The sequence below is a fragment of the Atractosteus spatula genome, chromosome 19 (assembly GCF_055471065.1).
Source record: "Atractosteus spatula isolate fAtrSpa1 chromosome 19, fAtrSpa1.hap1, whole genome shotgun sequence".
Lineage (NCBI taxonomy): Eukaryota > Metazoa > Chordata > Actinopteri > Semionotiformes > Lepisosteidae > Atractosteus > Atractosteus spatula.
Genome location: NC_142724.1, coordinates 8,814,220 through 8,839,879, shown reverse-complemented (window position 1 = coordinate 8,839,879; position 25,660 = coordinate 8,814,220). Strand labels below are relative to the sequence as shown.

Sequence of the window (25,660 nt, the reverse complement as noted above, 5' to 3'; positions counted from 1 at the left end):
TATAGAAAGAGTTGTTTGTTTAACCTTGTCGTGCTTACACATGTACGAGAGGACAGGCAGATCTAAAATCTCTCAATGCAGAAATGCCAGGCAGAGAAGAGGCTTATATAATATAAACCCAGACTAATTACTGTAGATTTGTCAAATTTTGCTTACATCTCAATACATAACCTTCTCCAGGTAAGATTCTTTAGCTGACAACTGACTTGTATTTTTAGAGGCCAAATTTACACCACCAGTTAATAACTAAAGCATAAAATTCATTTATATCTGTTCATTGAACATACTGAAGAAGCAGAGAATTTCTCTCACAGTACTGTGATGCTTTTTAAATCTGGAATCTTATAGTAAGGTGTACTGTAAATGCCTACATGGAAAGGAAACTGTGAAAAACATTTTGTTGTGGCAAACTGCGACACAGGAAAAAGTCTGGATAGTGTAGTTTTTAGCATTTTGCTTCCTGCTGTGAGAATAACTTGTAAAACCTTTTACCGATTTTAATTGGCTTTGTAAACATCTAATTATCACAATGCCACAGGGAGAAATCAAACATTAACAGGTGTAAGACATTTTTCAAAGAATACATTTGACAAAAGTATGCATGCTGTCAGACAAAGGGATAAAAGAATTATTGGTAGGTTTATAATTTTTGTGAGCTTTTCTAAAACTTTCGCTTTAAACATTTTACAGCTCAGCTTTGTTCATCCAACAATTTTGCTTTATTATGCTGATAGAGAATTATAGGCAGCAGCAAACGTAGTGGAGTGGAGAGACACAAACTAAGATGGTTACAAGATGAATCAGTAACCCTCTCAGTATGTTTTTAGTTTTGGATACAAGACTTGAATTAATGTATTAGCATTTTCCAGTGACAAACTCTAAAATGATCATTTTTATTTGATAAATACAAAACAATGTATGTTGTCCTGCAGGATTATAAACCTGTAACACAGTGATATAAGTAGAAATAAAAACTCCTCCGTGATTTGTTTTTCCTAAATGTAATCTCCAAGTTAATTGCTGTGATGCACCCCCAAAGTTATTTTCCGCTGACTTTAGAGGTGCAGACAACCCCAAAATTGGTGTCTGGGATGATCAGAGGTGATTCTGTGGGAACTGGGTGTTCTATAATATCATACAATGACATGTTGTAAATTGTTTTGAATGATTTATAACATATTTACAACATACAAGTATAAGGTGAAGAAAATACTTATAACTGTTTACATTGAGTTTTTAAAACTTTTTTTTTTAATTTTAGAATTTTAATTTTTTTTTTTAAAATTTAAAAAAATTCTAATTTAATTCTTATTTCGGTATTTAGAGTTCTTGAGTTTTTATGTAATAATACATCTTTGGTATTTTTACCCAGGATTAAACCCTACTGTATGCTAAAATTAGTCATATTATATTATGTAAAGAGGACTTTAAACTGTTGGTGGACCATCATTTCGAGGTTCTGGTACAGTATATAATAAATTCCATGGTTCTAGGATAGGGAGTGCAGTTCATCATGATTTGATTTTGTAATAGGTTCTCTTAGGCAACCCAGTCCTTCCCTGTAAAAAGACATGTGAAAAAAGCATGACATAAGAATAGTGCCAATGCAAAATATTTATTTCATAATTTCATACCTCTGCTATGATAAACACTTTTAAAAGGAAGCAGGACATCAGTGTCTGCAAAAGCATAAATGTTTTATTTAGAGTTTTTTTTAAATACAAAACATTTTTTATAAAAAGTACAGGATTTTATATACTGCTTAATCTTTATTCTGTATGAAGACAGTTAACACTGTGCACATAACCACTGTAGAAACCTGAGGTAGTTTTATACTGAGTTCCTTGACTGAGGCTTGTCATCTGTTTCCCTACAGGGGAGATTGTAAGTAAAGGTAAGAAGAAATCCCATTAATCTTGCTTTGTTGTGCAGTTTTAAAACAACAAACAAATAAACAAAACATCCCAGCAGGAGCCATACCGTCCACTTTGAATCATTTCCCCCAGTCTGTATCTAAAAGACTGTATTCTAAAATGGAGTCCTGTTGCTTTTCATCTAACCCTAATGCACCTGTCTCAGGTTTAGGTTTCTGTTCTTATCAGACCTTGTGTGATGCTTAGTCATACACACCTCTGAATGTTTCTGTGACTAATGTTTAGCACGCTATATTTGCATGATAGTTTTTCATGGTATTTACTATCCTTGTAAATGAGTTTGCTTTAGCATTGTTTCTTTTAATTGTGCCTTGCACACCTTTCTGTACTTCTCTGCCTTGCCTCTAATGCTTTACAGTACCTTGTCATTTTTAATGCAGTGTCTTTTCAATAATATTTGTGCTTTACTGAAATGCACCACCCGTGTCAAGCTCTAATCTTCATACCCTGTAGTATGTTGTTTAATTCCCTTTGCAAGAAGGAGTAACAACAAAGGTTCTTTGTGCTTTTGTTAGATGTAGACAAAATCAGATGCTTTAAAAAATGTGAACATGCATTGCAATGCACTGCATTAAAGCCAGTCCCCAGCTATCCTTCTGGAGACTTCTGTAGTCTTATTTTTCAGCATCTGTCAATTTCGGTTTTTCCTGCAGCATCTTGGAAGAAGGGATGCAATTTATGATGTTTAAAATAAACCCTCTTCAGTGCGGCACATATTTGTGTTTAGTGTGGCATAGTTTTTTATGCTTAACTTTACCTACCTGAAGTATATATATGTAAGAGTCATAACTTTTACAAGGTATGCTAAGAGACTTATTTTATTAATATATACGTTATTTGTTTTCGGATATAAACATCTAATTCGATCAGTGAAAACAAAGCTTATCAATTCTTTCCTTGTGTGTATGTCTCCACATGAAGTCTATCCCAATATGTTTAAAAAGAGCCACTTTAATTTTTAAACCTCCCAGATGTTTCTGCTTATGAGGGGATGTGGCTCAATAGTGCACATTAGGAGGTCATTATAAAATTCTTATATAGTTCCCATTGCAGTAACACAGGTTCACAAAATATAATTTCTTATATATCTGGCAATCTCAAATTGAATATATGACAAAACTATTAGTGGTAAAATATCAGTTTCTTACACATATAATTTACGGTTGTGTATGTAAGTTGCAGTAAATATCCACTCTATTTTGCTGTTACATTAACATTGTGGAACTACAGCACTGCATTTTTGCCTGTCCATGTCTCAGGGACTCAGTCCAGCAGAGTAGATGTCTTTAGATCACCACCAGCTACAAATCTGGGTAAAAGTTGAAATGGGTTCAACTAGATAATTAAAGGGTTAAGTGGAGTGAAAACCGTAAGACCCTGCTACTCTTGAGGATTGGTGACCTTCAGGTTTTTATAAAATGTTTCTGTACAGCTAATAAAGGAATGTTAATATACTTACATATGCACAGAGACAATAGTGCTCTTGTGCCATGCAGTATGCACGTGTGTACTGTTCATTTCTATAGTTTTATTTACAAAATACTTTTCAAATGAAGAATCTACTGTATGTACAGTGTTATGAAATCCATGTACTGAAGGCTCTACTGTGAGATACAGTATATGAGCAGGAACAGTGGAGAATGTTTTTTTTTTAGCAGCCTGAACTTTCACAGATGAGCCAATACTCTTCTGAGTGTTAGGTGTTTGGTATTATTTGAATTAACAGAAGGTGGAAAGCTTTGTAAAACACCTTTCAGAAGAAACTGCTGCAGTGGCTGCAGTTTACAAGTGGTCCATTGCTTCTTGATTGTTAGAAGACCAGCAGCTTTTCATATCCAGTGTCATTTGGGTTTCATGCTGTGCTTCACTGCATTAACAGAGATGTTTGAGAAGTAGTTTCTGTAGTTTAATTTTCTAGTCTCTAGATGTCATTTGCACATTTTCAACTTTAACCTAGCTTTGTCCTTCTTCTGTGTCTAATATTTCAATGTTTTGGAAATGATAAAGTAACAAGCTCACAGGACTCCGATACATTACCTCCAAAGGCTACTGGCTTTTGTTTTCTGAGAAATAAAGTTTTAAAAACCAGCAGATGTTTTCTGTCTTGTGTAGAGTGCAAAGTTTAACGATTCATGTTGAGTGCACAGCCCAGGAAATTGTCTTAATGCTTTTTCACAACTTTACATTACGATCCGTTTCGAATTCCTTTGATGTACGCCAGCATATCCTGTCTCAAACACCTTTTACAGCAAAGGAATAAATCTTCCATTATCCGCTGAAGGTGTAATACACTAAATTTGGTTCCTTTCTGCTATCTACTTTCTGTTAAAAGCATACCTGTAATTATCAGGCTTAAACATCTTACTGGCTAGTATCATGGGTCTCCACATAATGAGTCAATGCAAAGCAGATAAGAAAAATAATTTAATCAGTATTTTAGCTTTCTTTTCTGATAGAGAATTCTGTAAAATGTGTTTAGAACATAAAAGCAAAATATTTCACACAGAAAGTTCAAGGTCTTAAATAGTTAGCCTGTATACCATATTTGGCATCCAGAGAGCCACATTTATAAAAAACTGCTCACTTCATTCACATGGCACTTCGGAGAGTTACCAGATTCCCTTTGGAACACCGTTTGATAGACTTCTCAGTGATGTGTGAATTAAGGAAGACTGGGATTCTGATCCTGTGGTTGGTCTGTGTTCAACCCTTTTAAATTTCAGAAATCAGCTATGAATCATCAGAATCCAGCTTAGGTGAGTATATTTTATTTTTAATAATGATCATGACACCTGAAGAAGGCTCCACGGCCGAAACGTTGTGTTTTCTTTCTTCTCTTTTCAGCATGGCATAAACCGATTACTTGTTCATTTTACTGTAACTATTTCCCACTCATACTGCATTAAAACTTTTGAAGAATATGATTTTGAACAAGCCCTTAAGATGATAAAAAAACTCTGTAAGAATTAACAGTTATATGCTATAACAGTTATGGTACATGCTAAGCATACTTTCTTATATTAGGAATAATACATTTCATATATATATATGTGCCAAATGTAAAATTATTGCAAAAAAATCCAAAGTAAATGCACATTTATTATTGGGTATTATTTATATGTAATTTTAAGGGACCTTTATTTTGTACAAAACAATACAATTTTTCATTCTCTAAATTATTACTAGGCTGTTTCTAGAATCAAATATTCAACTAGTTTTAATACTTTCATTTATATACAGTTAAATATGTACTTATATGTGACATGAGGAAATGAGGCTTTCAGGCAAATAGTTCTATCATACATTCCAAGTTCCTCTTGGTCTTTGTCTTAACAAAAGTCCTTGACTCGGGTGTGTTTTGCATTTGTGTTTGGAACTCTTTCCCATAGTTAAATCCAATGCACTTTAAATATGATCAAAAATCCAACTCATCAATTATTGTGAATGAATAAGGCTATTTGTGTGGACCATATTTCCAGACAATATAGACAGTCTGATGACGACCGCAAGTTGGTGTTGAAACAAAGGTTTATGGCATCGTTTTCACGTTGTAATGAAAGAAAATTGGAAACAACCTCAACACAGTGTGAGCTTTGATATCTTTTGCTTCAATGAAAAGTTAATCAACTTTGGGTCGATTGCAATCTAAAGTGTTGAGACTTTCCACAGTAGAAAAATCCACAAAGAAAATATGAATAGTACTGTTAAAAACTGGTACAGTATATTGCTCATTTCCTTTGCAAGTTCTTTCAAAGATTTATGAATAATCCACTGAGGTTTATAGTTTCATTGTTGCTGAATGTGTCATAATGACATTTTGTGCCCCTTCATAGGATCTTCTCTTGATACTGTACATCCAAAAATCTCATGCTGGTGTGACCACACATGTGCCACTTCTGCTATCTGTGTGGAGAGACAATGGAAAAATCCTCTTTTCTCTTTGGTCTGCTGATTAATCCACAGGTCTCTGCATCAACAGAACTGATGTTAAAACAATAGTGTCTTTCTCAACCAGTCTTTGCTATGCTTGCAATATTTGAATTTCTTTTTTTAAATAAACTTTCCAGAGTTCCTTACCTCTTTCTTATTTCATTATGTCTTTGGTAATCCAGGAGATTTGCAGCATTACAAATCCAAAGTCAGGGAGTTCAACAGTGATCCCTTTTGTCTTCTTTTCAACCAGTCTGTGCCATCTAGACTGTTAGACTGTTTTAATTTTGTAAAGATATATTATGAAGGAAAATGTGTGAGGTGTCACCCAGGTCTAGTGGAGTCCATGTATGCAGTGGCCTTCACATTGTCTTCTGTCAGGGAGACCTCTGTCTGGTAGAAAAAAAAAGGCTCACATTAGTCTTTTCAAAGGCTGGGAGCGTTTTTAAAAACAAGAACACGTCTTCCGTTTCCTTCGCATTTATGAAATACTCTTTCAACAAATTCTTCTGTAGAGTGATCAAAACCTCTTAGAATGTGCTATAAATCGATTTCAACTTTCTGTTGAAAGTTCCCATAATCCTGAAAGAGACTGAAAACATTTGTAATAACTGTAAGAATGTAGGTATTTATTATTAAAACATACAGACTGCTAGTTCAGCTGCAACCTTTTAATCTCCACAACTTTTTCTTTAACACTGACAGGAAGAACAAATATGCATAAAAACACATGACATCCACATTTCCTCCTTATTGTAAATTATGTATATCTATCATGTTTATTTTGGAAAATGTAACCTACAGTATAAGGAACTGTTCTTATCAGTCATAGCTCTACAACGCTATGAAGAATCTATCAAAGTCATGCTAGGGAAAACTGCAAATACTGTACAAAAACTACTGTATTTTCATGGCCAGTTTTTAATATCAGAAGCTCACTACAGATTATGTGACTGGGTGACATGATTTATTCCTTAGTAATAAGATCACTAATTTATCACTGAAGCATTAATGCTCTGGTGAACAGATGAGCTGTGACTCTACAGCAGAGAAGCGTGGGAAGGAGATGAAAACTTCAGATAAATTCATAGTTTTCCTCTCCTCAGCTCCCTAGTTAGTGTAAAACCCTTATTCCTTCACAACAATATGATCTCCATTAACATTAAAAAGACAGGTTCTTAATTCAAATGTATTTTTCTTTTTTAGCTTAGACATTTTATGGAAGCTTTTATGGAAGCATAGACCAAGTGAAACACCAAAGAAAACTTGGAGCTTCATAAATCATTAAACTATAAAACCAGTTTCAGATGTTTAAAACACTGCTACATTTGGCATCTGCTGTAAAATGCAATACTGCTTAGACATGGACGTTTTTTATTTTACATTGAAAAGACAGTAACCCAGAACAACAAGTGTAAGCATCTCTATCAGATTCACAATACAGCACCACCAAAAATGTAAAAAATGTGAAATCTGATTAAGATACTGTAAATGCGCTAAATACATGATCACAATGGAGCAGTAGTTAAGAGTGTTGCTGCTGGTTTTCTCATAACAATGTCTTGCATAATATAAGTCTTGTTGACCTACGGTACTGTACATGGTGACACCAATGGCCAGTGTTGTAGGAAAAATATAAGAAAAAAGTGGATTAACACTCATTATCTGTTCCATATTGGATGAGAATAATGTAAAAGATAATTGGCAATTTCAAGTTTAAATGCATCAATCGATCGATCTAACATCAATCTCGGTGCCCAACTCCCATTCTTTCAGGCCTCCTGTAGGATTTGATTGGTCATTGGCCCTCAGGTCATGATTACCAGTTTGAGTAAGTTACCTGCTGTACGTCATTGACTGAAATTACCACTGTTTCTCAGTTGTAATTCCACTGAAAATTTAAAGACTCCTTTAAAATCCCCAAACACACCTCTAAGCACAGACTCCTTACTATTATGATGCCCCGAAACCAACACCTCCCCAAGTGTTTGCTTTCACTCTTGGTTCACATCCTCGCCAGTGACAAGAGGTGCGCCTTACCTCCTGCTGCAGAAGACGGCACATTCCGGGTCGCTCTGGTCCACGCAGTAGCAGCGGAGGGAGCCCGCCGGGCCCTGGGCAGTGTCGTGTGCAAGCTCGGCCGCGCGCCTCGCTCGCCGTGAACCTCGGTAGCTCGACAGTCCGTAGGGAACTGTGCGCCTGGGGAGAGCAATGAGAGTGAGTCAAAGGGGGGGGGGGGGACAGCATTTGGAAAACAACAGTGAAGAGACATAATGTGGACACTGTAACATCATCATTCCTCACATCACAGAAGAAAGCTCCGCAGCTGAAACGTTGGGTCTCTTCTCTTTTCCTTTCAGCATGGAATTGACCTTTACCTGTTGCTTTGCAACCTACTGTATGTACGCTGACACAGCTCCCTACTCGAACTTCTATTATCATTTTTGTCCAGTAACAGTCTATTCTGAGAATTGTTCATGGCCTGTTCTTGCCTTTAACATACTGTATATCATTTCTCTTTTGACTGGAGTTTTTATATTTGTGCACTTGTACCTCCATGTGTGAGTACAGGCAGCCAGCATTCATCAAAGGCTTTTCTCTTAAGGCAAAAGAAAATCCTTTAAAATTATGCTTCCCCTTTAAAGTTTTCCAAAAGTATTTCTACCCGTTAAGAATATTCTATTCACCAAGTTTTAAAATGACCCTGTTAATCAACCAAAATATATTTTTCATTACAAGGACAGATGTCTGTAGTTTTATTTCATACAACAAAAATGCCAGGAAGAAAAAGATATGCTCATTTTCATTTTCCTTTCAATGCCATGGCTCTTAGCAGAAATGTGTGATTTGCACACTTCTACTATAATGACACTAAAACAGGTTTTAAAACCACAGGAAGACCAACCGCTGAGGAGAGTGAAGGATTTAAATCCAGCAGGGGAGCTAAGAATAAGGAACATATCTGAGCCCTGCTTAAGTAACACTGAGACATACAGCATAAATAAAATGTGACAACAATCTTCAAGGTTTTTTTTTCAACTGGTAAAAACATAACAAAAAATTATTGTTTTTAAAAAGCAATGTTAATGAAAATGGGTTTTTAGTCATTCAGTTGGAGAACTTCCAAATAACATTTTTAAAAATCAACATTATAGTCAAATAAGCTGTAAAGGAACACAACAAACATATAGAGTAGATACACACCTTCCAGACCAGACTTTCCAAGATCTTGTAACAGCTGCATCAGTGCTAGGTGAAAAGGGCAGTTGTCTTCTACCATGGACTTTCAGCCCCTGACTAAGCAACTCTAATTGTTTCACAGTCCAGGCCTGAAATAATCTTTTAATAAAATTTAGGTTGTCATGTGATCTTAACTAGCATAGGTAAATTTGGCAAGAAATTGGATATATCAGTAAAACATACAGTAATCAAAATGAAATTCAAGCTTAATAAATACAAATGGTGTAGAATCAAATTCTGCTCTGCTTCGCCATCATAATACAGATATTATCATCTTTTAGTATGGATCTTGGATTTTGACTTAGTATTCCAAGATTCAAAAGAAAGTTTCTGATGTTTGTTTTTTAATTTATCAGGGAAATGACTAAAACAGTTTTTAACAAGAGACCTGCCATGTTATCGAACAGACATGAAATAAGTAAATTCGTTTTTCCGATACGCTTGTTGACAGCAGGTTTGATCAACAGGGGCTCTACAGTGAAAATCACAGCTGTCACTAAAGCGAATTATGTGCGGGAGCAATACAAGTACATTTTTAACGCATGCTCTGAATCAGGTTACAGATGCTATCCTGTTCATGAGTCTCTGGCCCCTAAATCCCACATATAGTCCCAGTTTATCACTCAAATGTTTAATAGGGCTCATTGGCCTATTCTTGTGCAAGGAGCATGAGGACTAGAATTAACCTCCTGGAATTCTGTCACTGCAGGATGGAACAGCAAGCAGGGCAATGGGGGAGTCTTCAGGACTGTCAGAGTAGTGTTGAGCAGTCAGGCCACCAACAGTCACTACAAATGGAGTTCTGTAGTGACACCTACTCTGACTCTAATTACACTTGAACCTCCCCATCAATCTGTCTGTTGTACACAACAATTAGTATAATGCCCTGCATATCTGCACCACACTGGCTGACATTCCTATACAAAGCCTTGCCAAAGAGTACTCGGCTTGCTCTGCTGACGAGTTCACCTAGCTGACTTAGTCCAGTCTTCAAGACACAGATGGTATGAAGGCATTGTTCTGTTTTTCTTTCTTGGTTTTCAGGCACCCTCTCGCTATGCCTAATTAACTCTGTTTAGTAAGAGATGATTTAATGCTTACAATTTGCCACAACCAAAGCCTCTCACATAAAAGTCAATCAATAATCAAACTCCTTATACTTTTTATAAAAACATACATGCCCAGTGATAAGTACAGTATTTCCTGATGCTCAGTGTATAATGCAATTATCCAAACGATTCTGATATCAGCACATTTTAGACCCTGAATGAGCGCAGAGAAGATCTGTGCAGTTTAAGAATATTCTGTTGCTCATTATACACCGTTTTGTCATGATTGGCCAGTTTATAAATCTTAGGGAAGTGAGTGGAGAAGCTGGGTTACAAAGAAGCGTTCTGCTTTCCATCATATATTTAAACATCAAATACCAGATCTGGCATGGGGCCAAAGCATATTTAGTTTGTTTCATATCCGGTATGAATTTACCCAAAAGTGATTTTATAATCTGTTCACAGAGAGTACAGTCTTTCACAGCATGAGGGTGAAACTGTGGAACTCCGTTTTCAAAGAGCTTCACTCACTGCATTGCACAGCCTGACTTGTGATTGTTGACAGCAATGTTAATTAAGCTGCCAGATCCCTCTCAGCTGCTGCCAGTACTTGGCTGCAGTATTTATTCACCTGCAATGACATGTTGCAGTTCATTGCTGAGCAGTTGAAACACCACCTATAAATCAACCACACAAAACTAAAATTCCTCAGAACACACAAGAATCAGTGCCAAGAATAAAAATGGAGCCTGGTAAGCTTCACAGTTTGATAGTAAAACAAAATACATTGAAGTATGGCTCACTTTGATGTCTGTTCAGCTCAGATGCCCACACAGCTTTCATCACTTCACAGAGGAAGGTGTTCTGCCGTTTTAAAATATGAATGTTTACATTTTTATTGTGAAATTTAAATCACCTTCTGCAACCTAAAAATAGGGATCTCTCTTTAAACATACCATCTGCTCCTCCTTTGTACTCACTCTGACCTCAATGGTTAGGTTTAATTATTTTAAATTGTCCGTGTCAATGTTTTCCCATTATAAAACAGTGTGGAGCAAGATACACAGGGCTTGAAAGGAGGCATTTCCATTACTGAAACCCGCTCTGTGATTGTGGGTTACCTTACATATTGTTTTGTAATCAGTCTCGACTACATTATTCTGAGTCAGTTTTTCTTGTACATTGAAGGACTTTAGAAAAGCAGCAAGTATTTGTTATGCAAAGCACATGAAGATGACGGCATGACGAGAGACGAGGGTATGAAAGCTGCACATCACCATGTCTTCTAGTAGCAGATATACAAAATGACAGAAATGGTGACAGCATGTGTGCATTAAAAAAGTGCCTGTGAGCGTGAGCAAAGATTTGGATTTTTGCATGCATACAAGGCACGGAGGCTTGCAGGTTTCAGTGACCCTACATTTTCACGGATCAGTGGTTCGGAGGCCCAGAGAGAATGTGCATAATAATGCTGCTCAGGTATTCAGGGTGGTCCACACTCCCTCCCTCATTTCTAGCAGTGCCACCGACTAACAGGAACCACCCATGATCAACCAGGGTCCAGACAATCCCAGCTTGTGCACACTCTGCTGATATAATAGGGCACTATGGAAGATCCCTGAACTTGGGCTCAGAAACTTTATACAGGGGCAACTGCAAACATCTAGGTAAGGGAATGACTTCATTTTGGTGCTTGTAGTAGCATACCAGTTTGGAGGCCAGCGATGCCAAGATTAGGAGTTGGCTTGTTGTCAATGGCAATCTTGCGGCACTAAGTCATTTTGGTCACATTTTGAGACTAGTTCAAAGAGCAAAAGCCTCAGTCTGGTATCAATTCCGCGCACACCCGACTGGGTCACTGGACTAAACTAAACTAAGTACCTGTGAGACAAACAGGATAGACGCTCATGTCAAAAAACCTTTCCTGAGTATCGTCGGTCTGGAAGTTGTTTTACAGACTGAATGGGATCAGGTTACTTGGGAGAATCTAAGGAGAAACAAATGCTTAAGTGATACCACAGCCAAATATTACTGAACATAATTAACTTAAATTTATCATGAATCTGGGCTCATGTTTTTAAGTTTCATTATATACATATATCACATGTCTCAACAGCACAACAAGACTCAAAGAGTGCTTCAAAACCCACAGGTTCTGAGATTACCCTCAGTGCACGGTAATAACACTTACAGGGTCAGAGGTATTGAATGTGGACTTGAGCTTTGCCCTCTTTCACAAGCTACAGGTTAAATACAATTCTTAACAGAGCACAGGAGAGCTCAGAAGCTTCCAGTAGTGTGTTCTGTTATCCATTACAGAATGGGAGAGCCAGAAAACCTTTTTCCAACACCCAGTCCTTGTCACATACTGCCTACAGACTTGTAAAACAGTTGAGTGTATTCTTGAGTCCTACCTTGTTTCCTCATAAGCAATATTTTGTATTTAAAATAATTTAAATTTGAACCAAAAGATTTCCTTGCAATAGGGCAAGATAAGATGCCAAGAAAAACAATTCAGTATCAGTTTTAAAAGTAGTATCTGGAAGGCTTTTATATCTTTGAATGCAATTAAAATTCACCTCTTAAGAAGCCACTGCATGGTTTATATTTCTGAACAGCACAGTTTGGTTTTAAAATATTCAAATTAAAACTTCAGTGCAATACATAAGAAAAGACTTTCAGTACAAGGATACACGATACTGTATTAAGTACATTTATTAAAATAATGTAGCTGTTCAGCTTTCTGCAGATTATTCCCACATAATGGAGGGAAAACAAATTATAGCAGAGGAAATCGTGTTTTAGCAGGACTATTAATGGATGGAATACATTTCTTGGACTTGTAGTGGAGGCAAAGGCACTGACAACTTTGAAGCCTAGGCTGAGTGTTGTGACACACATTCAGAAAGATGACAAACATTGAAGGTCGAATGGCTTGGTGTCATCAGAGTATTCTGAATAATAAATAAAAGAGGGTAACTAGATATTTTATAAAGCTGCATTATAGTGGTATTGGCATATTAGTGGCTGGATTTCAGCCCAACACTTTAATCCTTATTTTCTCTAAAGAGAGCTGATATGCCATTAAGCATGTCAAAGTTAAACAGTTTCCACTTTGGGTATACTTGTGCATTCATTTTCTCAGAACAACGCAAATATCTTATACAGTACATAAAGACAATGCCAATTAATTAACAGACACTGATCTGGATCTGGAACCTTCTGAAATAATTTTATAATTAGTAATGCTATTTTCACCTTTAAGGCTCAAAAATTATTAGCGGATTTCAGTCTTTCCAAAGTTTAATGGAAAAGAAGGGCTGATTCACTAAATGGCAGGTCTGGACTTGCTGCTTGTAGAAGGCAAGTACCACTCATTATTCTTTACTGTCCTATTTACTGTTCCATTACCCTGTGAAAAAAACTGGATTTACCTGGGGGCTAAATACCACCGTCACCCAATCCGCATTGAACTATGCAAAACACAGCATAAGTCTCTAAAATATCATATTTAGCTATTCACTAAAGTCTGACAAGTTCTTACACTACTTATATCTACTATAATCACACAAAAATGTCTGACTATTAAATACCGGCAGTATGGGTCTGAAGTAACCATTTCAGGAGACAACCAACAGTACAGTACTGCATATTGTGAAACACAGCTGTCACTAATGTCTTACTGAGGGACCTGTAAGGATATTGTAAGAAATGCCTCATTGTAAGAAAAGGTACCAATGAGAGGAAGTCATATCCATGCGCTATATATTCATCATCACCTTAACATTACACACTACATCAGTGACCAGCAGTGTAGCTTGGCAGAGTGTCAAAAATGTTTCAAGCCTTTGAAGACCTCTGTGTTTCAGGAAATGGGAAATTAACCAGGCATAATACAACTGCTGTATTCTTTTTAGTATTTTGTGAAGGTTCTTGAATCGCTTTTCTTGTTTTAACACTCACACAGATTTTGAAGAATGTGATTTAAAGTCTGTATTCGCAGCCAAGAAAAATCAAGTGGGCAGTTTTGTTACATAATATTACACAGACAATAAATAACAGTTATTTGAAATAATTACTTAAAGCTTTGCACGGTATGTAAAAGCATAATACAATTATTATTTGGCTGTACATTTCAAATTATTGAAATTATATCAGAATTATACCTTGAAACTGTGAAAATAGCAGATTTCTCCTAAGTAATGGTTCCTTCTGTTTCTAAGCAGTGATCTAGCCTCTGCAGCTAGTCTAAAGGAGATCTAAAGGTGACACAAGTGTGTTACATGCAGATTTTATGAAAGTTATAAAGAAACATGTTTGGACATTTTAACTTGAAGCACATCTAGCAGTTGGTTCATTGCTGGACAAACATAGCATCACTGCCCACAGGATGGAGACATTATTGTTATGAATCCATGGTTGTTCAAGAGGTCTTAAATACTGAACAGTTTTGAGGACTTTCACATTTTTGGGGTTTCACATTTATTTTTTAGATTTGAAATAATGAATAATATGAAGTAAAAAAATGAATATTATGAATAATATGAAGTAAAAAACTAATAATTTGAATAGAATACAAGTGTCTGTCAAATTAATAATATAAATTAGGTGTGACTGCTTAGATTTCTTCAGAATTCTTATACAAGGTTTATTTTTGGAAACAGTTTTTCAGCATGCAGTACAAGTATGTCAAGCTGGTACCTTAACCCTGAAATAAACTGCTGCGGTCTTTACAAAGCTTTTAAAACCAAATGTGCTTTACAAGATTAATGTGCATTTTACTTCAGAGCAGAAGTATTTAATGACGTTTTTTTTAGGCATGTTTTAGCAACACCCTGAGGAAAGCCCTGTGCTAGAGAGACTTGGAGCAAAAACATAACATTCATAAAAGATGTAGTCTGGAAAGCGCTGAAAAAAACTCACTTTTATTATGAAAATAAAAGGTGGGAAAAAAAGCAAGCAAACCTAAACTTTCTTTCTCTCTTACAAGTCTCAGAAGGGGTTAGGATGAAATAATAATCACACTAATGAGATGATGGAGAAGCAGATTTTTCCCTTAATCATCTTTGTGAAAGAAAAGCAAACAGTTTTGATGCCCTTTAACAGTGAAGTAACCCTGTCTCAGTGAGGCTGTCCATGTAATGCAGACTCAACATGAAGTCAATCCAAGCACTGAAAGTTTCAGATTTGTACATCCAGAATTTAGGAGTGAACACCCAAGGCATTGGGAAGGTAATGAATACTGTAGTATTTTGTGTTTTCTTTTCCGTTTCTTTTTTTTTTTACTCAAGAAAAACCTGGGGCTGCCCACAGTTAACACGGATGGTAGATACAGTCCTGACATTAAAGGTTAATAGCAAGCCAAGATGTGCACAAGCAGAATGTTCTGAACCTGTAAGGGGCATACAGAACATGACGAGGGAGTGTGAAGGTGCAGAGGTAAAAGACATTTACCCTTCAACACAGAAAATTTGAAACCGTCACTCAACATAGTTCTGTGTGACAAACATCTTAAACATCAGTCATCAGCTGATAATCTAATGCATACAATTGCTGAGACAATGGGAGAGAAACCAGTCATGTCACGCCAAGAATTTATTTTGCTATGTTAAGAACAGAATGCATCTAACATAAAAGGAGCTGAAAATTGTTTTCTGGAAAATGATGATTTCATTAATTTAAGGTATGAAGAGAGTGGCGCTGCAAAGGAAGAAGCTGGAGTTAATTCACACTGATTGTATATGACTGCATCTGTCTACCAAAGAGGTCATAATACACGTACCATTATAATGATGATTTCAAGTTTGGAAGCCCATGTGTGATCTGTATGTCACAATTTTGAGTACAGCAATTTATCTATATCAAAACAAAAATAACTTTTTTTTATCTTTCTTCTTTTTTTATGCAAAATATTTGGATTCATTCTAACTGCCATCTCAATTTGTAATGTAAGACTGTTTTGTACATGGTAAAGAATTATGTGAGGGAGTAGAATAGTCCCCATTCTTTGAAAACTAGACAGTATGGAATGTGCAAGAAAGATCTTGTGATCTTCATTGACAAAACCAGCAGACCATGCAATGCAACCTCTTGATCCGACATGGCAATATTTATTTTTCCTTTTTGTTAATGGAGCATCAGAAATATAGCTGCTCCTCACAGAAACATTTACATATAAAAATTTGGCCTGATTTCTGTAAAGCTGCCTCTCTGAGAAAAATGTAGTTTTTTTTCCACTTTTGCCATTTTTTTTCCTATCAGACAGACTAGATTTGTAAGGCAATAAAAGTAAAAGTAAAACTTTTGAGTTTTACACTCTTTGTAAAGGAGTTAATTAAACCCTGAACTTGTCCTTATTGTGATGTATCCAATTAAATTGCTACTATTGTGCAAATGCTCTTTGCACAGACAGAGGTTTTGACCGGACTAATCCTCAATAATTAATTTGTTGATGAACCAGCCAGTTATAGAGTAAGGTGTCAAGTGAGATGATAACAGTTTTCTGTGTCATGTTATTCTGTATTACTCTGTAAACAAAACTGCTAAAATTGATGAGCTTGAGAAGCAGCACATGGCTAACACTGAAAATATTTACACTCAGAAACAAATACTAAATGATGTCTACAGTATTTCTTGTTAATTTGTGTCTGTCTGGCCATGTTGTGCAGTGTTTTACACAGCTCAGACACAGTTCAAAATGAAATGCATCAGCACCATGGACAGAACCACAGAAGTAACTGCAAGGCACCAAACAAATTTCTAGTCAAAGCAATTATTACAGATGATTAACTCTCCCACAATATTTCATTTTTCAAAATTCTGGTATACAGTAACCTAGGGTTTTTTAACCACTTTAGTCTCAAGAAAATTCCCCTCATTCATCCAATATTTGAAGAGTGTAATTTAAAGATAAATGTTATATGCTGCCCCTACTTTTTAGCCAAAACACTTACTTATTCAACATTTCTTTTGGCATTGTTTTATGGCATTTTTATGCTTGGCAGGTAGTGGTCAAATACATTATAATGTTTATAAAGACACAACATTTCTACATCTGTGTTGACACAGTCATGAACAGTAGCAAAGTAATAAGTGGAACAATCCTGTAAGATCTAAAATACATTTTTAAGAGTTCGATTTACTGCAAGCAAGTCTAAAAATTCACCTCCAATTTACAGATAGTTTAGATTTTCACCATAAGTCACTTCAGTCTTACCTCCACAATGTCTTACACATTTCAACATGGAAACTAAAATCATATGTGATCATGGTACCAGCAACTTCAAACGTTTCTTGAAAAGAAATAAAACCTTTCATGGAGCAGATGCTCACATGTTATGCATTTAATTCAGCACTACAGAATAATCCCAGATTATCAGCAGTTAATGCTATCATGTGTTTTTCATTTTAGACCTGCTTGGCATTTCCTAAAATAAGTGTTTATTTAAATATTATAATTCATCATTAAATATCATTATTTAAAAAATTAGATTTGATTTATTTAGGTTATGATAAAAACTATAACAAAATTGTTTAAACGTTTTCAAATTGCACTTCAACTGTTATTTTTCCAACCAAAACATAATATTTTCTTTCACAGTAGATCATCGTTTTAACTTTCATGTGTCATGTCTTTTTTTACTGGTAGGATGGCAAAGGATAGAGAGATAAGACTTTATTGATCCCGAAGGGAAATTGATGTGTTACAGCAGTCCATCCCAAGACAAGGAAAAAAAACAGACATCAGAATAGACGAAAAATTAGAATACGTACAGTAATACAAAATAAATATAAAATAAAACAAATAAAAATAAATACATAGGTGTGTGCAAAGTATGATCATAGTCAGTGTAAAAACAAAATATGTGCAAAATGTGCACATATACAGATTGAGTGTCCAAAAAGTACAATGGAGCAACATGCTGTCCATAGACGAGCAAATGAAGGGCTAACAGTCCTAGCCTACGGCAGCGTTATACACCCTGACAGCCGCCGGGAGGAAAGACCTGCGGAAACGTTCCCTTGAACACCATAAATGGTGTGTTTCACAGACAGAAAATGAAAAACTTAAATCCAACCCTACTACATTCAGACATGATGCCTGTAAAGTTGAATTAACTATTGAATTAAGCTTCCTGGATCTCATTAGCACATTATTGTCTTAAGTCTTTCATTTTAGAGGAATACTGAAAAAATGTTGTAGTCCAATCACTAAAAAAAGGATTTAGGGACATTTTTCTCTTCAACCGTGCATTAAGGAAACATGTGAATAAAGGAAGACCACACCATACATAATTTTAGTAATTCAGAATAACCACCTCTGCAATTAATACATCACAAAACAGGCATGTCATAGTTGTAAAGGACTGGGGAAACATCCCCTTCTTCAAAACCATAGAACTCTGAATATACCAGTTCATATTATAAGTTACCACAGCAGTCTGGCAACATCATATGATTATAAGCCACCATACTCTATACAATGTTGGTTCATACTGTGTCTTATGACAGAAAACCACTGCACTCAGATCAGGTTGTGGGTTGGCACACTGGGCCAAATGTATCCTAATCTAACCCCAATGGAGCTGGAACATTTGTAGGACTGAGAGATCATATTCTTCCTTTGTCCATCAGACAGAGAGGAAAAATGGTGTCTAAGGAATCCCGATACGTGCATTCAAATGTGGAACTTAATTTAAACCTGTGTGACTTGCAGCCTTACAGTGTCATCAATGGGAAGGGGTGCAGTCATCACTGACTCGCCTGCAAAGCACCGAAGAGCCCGCGGCAGGCCAAGGATGAATGATTCCAAGGAAATCCTATCAAACAGCACGTCTGCGAGACCTGATTTTGAACATGAAGTGCAGGAGTTGTCACCTTGAGCAAAGCCTTACAGCACTGGCGACATCAATTGAGGAGGTAATAAAAAGTAACTGCTGATTCCAATTTGTTTTTTTAATCCCAATTCTAGTTAAAAAGTGCAATATAGCTTGACTACCAGATTGATGGTAGGCTCTGCACACTCTGGACTACAAGGCATGATAACTCAAATATATCCCTCACGCTAATCCATCCTTAAGATGCTTGTTATATGCTCTGTGATTCTTGGAGAAGTAAAAACAGATGGCTGGAGGAGCCAGGCACAGAGCAGCAGCCTCAGATATTAATATCTGATACTTGACACTTCTAATGCAATAGTTGGTAAATTATGACCATCCACAGCAATTGATTCACTCGCTTGCAGTTCACAGTCTCATCTTGTGTTTTTCAGCAGAAGTGGGGCTTCAAATCTTAGCCCTTTCTAAGTAAAATACCTGTGATCTCAGGCAACGTAAATTAAAGACAGAAATGTGAAGTAGGCCTCTGGGAACATAAGAGAAAATTCCACAGCAGAGGTATGTACTAGAATCCGAGTGTAAAAGTTTTGCCAAAGTTTTGCCAAAACCTATTTGGAAAGTTGGAGTTACTTGTGCCTAGTGCAAAAACATGCTGTATTACTTCATTATATTCATTACACTTCATAACTTATATTCATATATTAAAATTATAAAGATGACACTGTACACTGTGTAGTAATACTTAATGTATCTATCAGTAACTGTCTATAAACAGTAGACACTAGTAAAGATGTTAAAAATAGTTCTAAAAAGGTTTGCTAACTCTAACTAACCCTAGACTTAGAGATAGGGATAAGATTAGAAGTATGGTTTATGCTAACTTTAGAGATTAGTTACTAACACCCAATTGGTGTCAGAAGAAGTTATCGTAATTTTTCTTGCTCTATAATTAAGTGTATTTATAAATGTAGTTTGCAAGACCCCAAGGGTAACTTGGTACACAGGTATGCACTTGGTCTGCTTTCACTTAAATGTTAACATATTCCATACTGCAATTTCATTCTTAATATATTCTAAGAAACATTTCTTCTTGTTCAGTGCCTTTTGTTTAGTCTTTCTTGTCAGCCATAGTGATTAGAACTATCTAAAGCCAAGGGTTTTTTGTACCAACACACTGTGAGATTTATTCAGCTCACTATTCACCACAGGTGCACCACCTTCTCAGCTAGGATCCTTCAGAGGACTATAATTCAGAGCGGGGCTATGCCTGAGACAGACATTGCTGTGGGTTTTCTTGTGCTGTCATTTCGTGTTTCGTCTCACTAGCTTATTCATTTAAAAACACAAGCTTACAGATTTCACTAATCCCACTGGATAAAGGACAAGAAACTTCATCGCAAAAAGCCTGCTGATGGAAAATAGTTTGTCAAGAAAAATAAAAGGATAAATACATCACTAAGGACATGCTTTAAATATCTGTACAACTATCCTTTGCAGTAAATTAAAGGCATCACCCATGACCTGAAAGGTCAACCCTGCAGGAATTCTCTGAATCCTGTTTTGCAATCGAAGCTTGGAGCCAAAATGTTATTAAAAATTAGCACTGCCTAAGAAAAAAAAATATTCACACCTGTGTGTCCATGTGTGAGGCGTGTTAAATGGTAGAAAAGATTTTCTGCTTACTCCACATGGACTATTTTTGATGTCTGTGAAGCTAATCAAAAGAAACGCCTTCTACGCCTCTTTGAACTGGGATTGTGAAACCCAGAAATTGCACTGCTGAAGGGGACAGCTAGGGTATGCGATAAATTGTCACCTCTTTTTATTAGGGGATAAATGTGCTTGTCTGTTCACAGTGTTTTTGACCCCGCAGTTACACTTACGCAATGCCACCACCTAAATGTGTTACAAATTTAACATGCGGACTCCTTGCTCTGCTGTTCTCCACTTACAAGGAGGATGAACAACAAATTAGAATCTGCCCAGAGGCACCAGCTTGCATCTCAAGCACACAGACCTTTGAGCTAGCCAAGTCCATTCACAGAACGAATGAAAAAATATGAAAAATTACTGCTGAGGATTTCATTATCATTTAAAGACCCACTGATGAATCAATTAGTCCTGCACACATACAGGCTCAGACGCATCCGAGAATTGGCATGAAACATCGAATGAAGGCACACACCTAATGAACAAAAAAATCGGCAGGACACAGAAAATCACGATAAACCGGCCAAACCGGCAGCAATTGAGGAAGAAACGACATAATAGGATAAACTACCATACCATACATACCACAAAGAACTAGTATGTCAATGTTTTTGATTGGAGAGCTTTGAAACGGAACAATGTTTTCATCTTTTTAAAGACCTCCGCAGAGGCGCTTGAAACAAGATATGATTTTGCTTCATTAGTCTTCACCTAGGACTTCTGATAGCCGGCTTTGGGAGGTGTCGACATCATCATTTATAATCTTCATTTACTGTTAACTGCTGCACGTTCAGACTAGCTCAGGGAGAGTTAGACGGCAGCACATGAAATTGCTGCATTTCAAAAGCATGAAAATCACATAAATGATTCACATTTATGTAAAATAAACTAATCCCGTTTTGTATCTAATCCGTGTCGCTATTATTTTGTTGTTTGGCGCTGCTTGTGCTCATTATCTAAAGTATGTTCAAAATTGACGCTATATATTTTTCAGGCATTAATTAATTATCATATTCTAATATATATATATAAAGTGATGTCAATACAAACGTAGGGTTAATGGTTAGCTCAGAGGCCGGACTTTTGAATGGATTCAAACAAAAGAGGTACAGGATTTTACCACTGTAATAGTCACAATCAGACAAGATGTAACTACAAACCATAAGGAGAGAATACACTCTAAAACAATAAAACAGCAGAGAATACAAATTATTTAAGAAAAAGGCAATACATGTTTTACCAAGTAACCAAGGAGTGGATGACGTTAAAATGAAGGTTTAGTTTTTGTTTTTTTTAGTTCAGTTTCAGTTAACTTTGGTGCACTACTAACACAGTTAAAATCGGGAAGCAACTGAACATGCTTTCAACTCACTCTGGGGTGTTGATCCAGATGATGTCCAGATGACAGTAATAGACGCATTCCTTGTCTTTGTAAGTGTAACATGTGCAGCGCTTGGACCTTCTTCGTGGTTTTGACTTCTCACAGATCGCGCACTCGGCTTCCCCGCTACCTTGGCCAGGTGCGCTCCTGACCGAGACCGTCGAGCTCCAGCTAGGTCCCACGGTGTAACCTGTAGCCCCTACATCCAGGCGTGCCGCCTCAGGGTCAGTCCGTAGTGACAAATTCACTTCGCTGGGTTCGCTTTTGAGAGGCGCAGAACCTTCAATTGCACCAGTAAAAAAAGGATTAGACAAATACATTTCAAACGAATTAGTCTGTCAAATATGTACTGTAGGTATCTCATTTTATACCATTTGCCATTTAAAATGTCGCTAATATATTCATATACTCAGCGCTGCGCTCATACTTAAGAACGAAATCATATAATCTAGGATTGTATTTTTTCAGCTTCATGAAATGATGATACTGGATTCTCATTCGGCTAAACGGAAAACCCAAGTTTCTTTTCCCAATATTTACTTTACAAGGGGCATTCTTCGATGTCTGATTAACTGGTTACCATATGTAAAACATATGCTGTAATTGACAACATTAAAACGTTTTTACGCGTTAAGGGTGGACTTTTTGGTTTAGCTAATTTTTCAACAGTACAAAGATGTAAACTTGCATATGTATTGCGTTATGCATTTCCAATTCACATTCTGTGTTTTATTCTATTATAGCCTTGGCAGCGAATTTTTACCGCCTCTTCAGCTTGAATGCAAGGGGCCCTTTCTGGTAAAGAATCCTTATATCTGTTTATTGACGGTCGTTCTGCAGTTTCAGATAAAACGTTTTTCTCTGTCTTCACGTGTAGCAGCACCTATGCGTAAAAACCCACACCAAGAGCTCAATGGAACGACACCACGCCTGTGATTTAAATTGATAAATTAAGCATTCAAATGAACAATTTAAAAATGACCACGTGGTGAAACAAATTCTTATTAAATTTATTGACATGATTTCCTTGCCTTAGTGCAATTCGTCGTTAATCGTAATGATCTTGTCCGACACCTTTACGTGATAAATCATTTTCAATCTGCTATCTCCCTTTCTGTTTTAAATTTTTAAATAATTCGTGTTGGTGACAGTAGCCCTCTTATTTTTTATGTATCAGACGCAATAGGCATAACTAGGAATAAAGCCATATTACACTGACGCGGTCAAACTAAGATCTAAATTAAATGTTTACAGTATGAATATCCAGTACCTGGTCTAAGTGCAAATAGGTCAAACCGGTGAATTTTAAAAGTCCCGTCTTCGATTTATAGCTGTCTTCTTAAATAATATCAACATTTAATAAGTTAAGAAAACCCCTGTTAAGAATATTAGAGATAACTACCCTACGTAGCCCAGTTCCTGCAAAGGTGTACGCGCAACCTGTTATCTGCCGTCAACCGATGACACACTAAACTACAAGGCTCGAAGTGTGGACGAAATTAACTACCTACCTAAAATACATAATTAATAAGTCATTCGTCACTTTAGCTACTAACATGTTCCCTGTGACGGTGCGGCATATTGGTAAAGCGAAAGAGCGCAAACTTTATTAAGCTTGAAATAAACTACACACAGCGGTTGCACAGTTTCATGTGTAGCCAATCTTAAATATAGAGCGTTCCATATGATTATCATCATAGCAATTACAATGAAGCACTGCAACTATAATTCGTTTTAAACAAATGGCAGAAAACCTCTGAACACCACTAACGTTGTAGCGTAACCGCATTTCAAAAGACCCATTTAACAAGGTGTACGCAAGTGTGTAGGTACACTCATAAGAGTTATTTCAAGTTAATGATTGAACAAGTTTTGGAATAAATTGCTTAGACTTAACAAGGTTAGGGATGGGGACAGAGTTAATGTCATTGTGTTTTAGTTACATATTTTAAGAGTCAATTCTGAACATTGTTTTATACAGTATGTGCCATAGAGGCACGTAACATTAACACCCTTCTGTCCTTCCTTGAATTCTAGTAAGAACATGCAATCAACTCACCTTGTGCAAAAGCAGCTGTTACACAAATTAACAACCATACCCCCAGATCCATGAATGACGCATTAGCCATAACCCAATAATTCCAAATGAGAAAATGGTTATGAAATAAAACTATTATAATAATACCAGATGGTTATATCCAATGCAAGAAGTACACAACAATTCGTGCTTGTATTTATTAAAAAAGGGGGAAAAAATCCAAACGCAGGAGAGGTCTCGGTATTAGCTGGTATCAGTCGAGTGTTAAGTTCCGAGAAAGACGCACATTTTTGTTAATTCGTTTAGATCCAGTTCGGGAGGTCAAGTATCCAGCATAACTGCGAATTGAATTTCTTTTCCCCTAGTCGCCTTGCAATGCATTGGAAGTAACTGGGAGCCAACATTCCTTTCTCTGTGTTAAGAAAGATAAGAACGTGACGCTTTATATACTGCTAAGTTGATAAATAAACTAAGCACCACCCGCTGGACAGCTGCAGTACCGCATGCATACGCACGTGCCCTTTTCGCTACGAGAAGGACACAAGATGACAGTTCTGTTTAATTTTGTTATAGCGTTTTCATGCTTGTAATTAAGATTCACAAGATTCATTAAGGGCGAGAGAGGGGATCAATGATTTTTATTCGAGGAGTTCTGAGTAACGAGAGAACAACAAAAAAGTATTCTGTTTAAGCGCAACGCTGTGAGCCGTAACAAAGAAGGGGAGTGCACTCAGAGTAGAGTGAAGTTTCAGAAAAGTTGTAACACAGTCATTCAGAAAGGTTACCGATAGTTTGACGGTTGTTAGAGCAGGATCTTTTCTGTCTGATACATTGAATCATTCATTCTGCGTGTCGACCCGAGGATAGCCCCTATTTAAAAAATATTTTTTTAATATTGGGAAGCTGGAGACGTCCCTTTATAAACGCGTTTAACAAATGTACTCGGGGACGCAGTACTGTATGTTAAGTTTCAATCCTCACGGAAAGCAAGAGGAGTTCAGGAGCGAGAAGACGATCTGGTGCAAGTAAAATATCGAGGTGTTGAAAATGGAATGTCTTTGATATTCAATATGGAAGCATGCGGGTTTTTTGTTGTTGAAGAAGTGTCATTAATAAATACTGTACGACAAGCCGTTGTGAAAAAGAAAAATGTGAGATTCACCTTCGTTTTATATTTAAATAAACTTTCCATCATTACAACTATCGATAAACCTTATAAAGATTAACAAAACTTGTCTGTAAGTATTCTTCATTGACTCAAGTCAATTGTAACTATGTAGTACTTACACCTTGCTAGGGACCCAAGTAGATTGTGGGCTTTGTTTGAAAGACATATTGCTGTCTTTCTAGCTAACAGGAAGACCAGGAGCATGAGTAATAGATAGAATGCCTGCATTATGAGTGGACATATGCATGTGTTTTGCAGCAAGGTTTGTTAAGATACTTCAAGAATGGCATATGTAGAAAAGTCTGGCCTTTACTGTCAAGCTTCTGTCTTCCAACATGACATAACACCTTGTGAAATATGTGTAAGAAACATA

The 25,660-nt window shown here is 36.6% G+C and overlaps 1 protein-coding gene across 1 annotated transcript; it reads right to left on the bottom strand.

Annotated features, from left to right (window-relative positions):
• Positions 1-1,681: 1,681 nt before the first annotated feature.
• edn3b (endothelin 3b) lies at positions 1,682-24,538 on the bottom strand. The gene is made up of 4 exons (XM_088937353.1): positions 24,141-24,538; positions 22,073-22,361; positions 7,905-8,063; positions 1,682-6,257 (listed from the first exon to the last, which is right to left on the bottom strand). The coding sequence occupies exons 1-4, from the start codon at positions 24,208-24,210 to the stop codon at positions 6,242-6,244; spliced, it is 534 nt and encodes a 177-aa protein (XP_088793479.1). The 5' UTR covers positions 24,211-24,538; the 3' UTR covers positions 1,682-6,241.
• Positions 24,539-25,660: the final 1,122 nt, after the last annotated feature.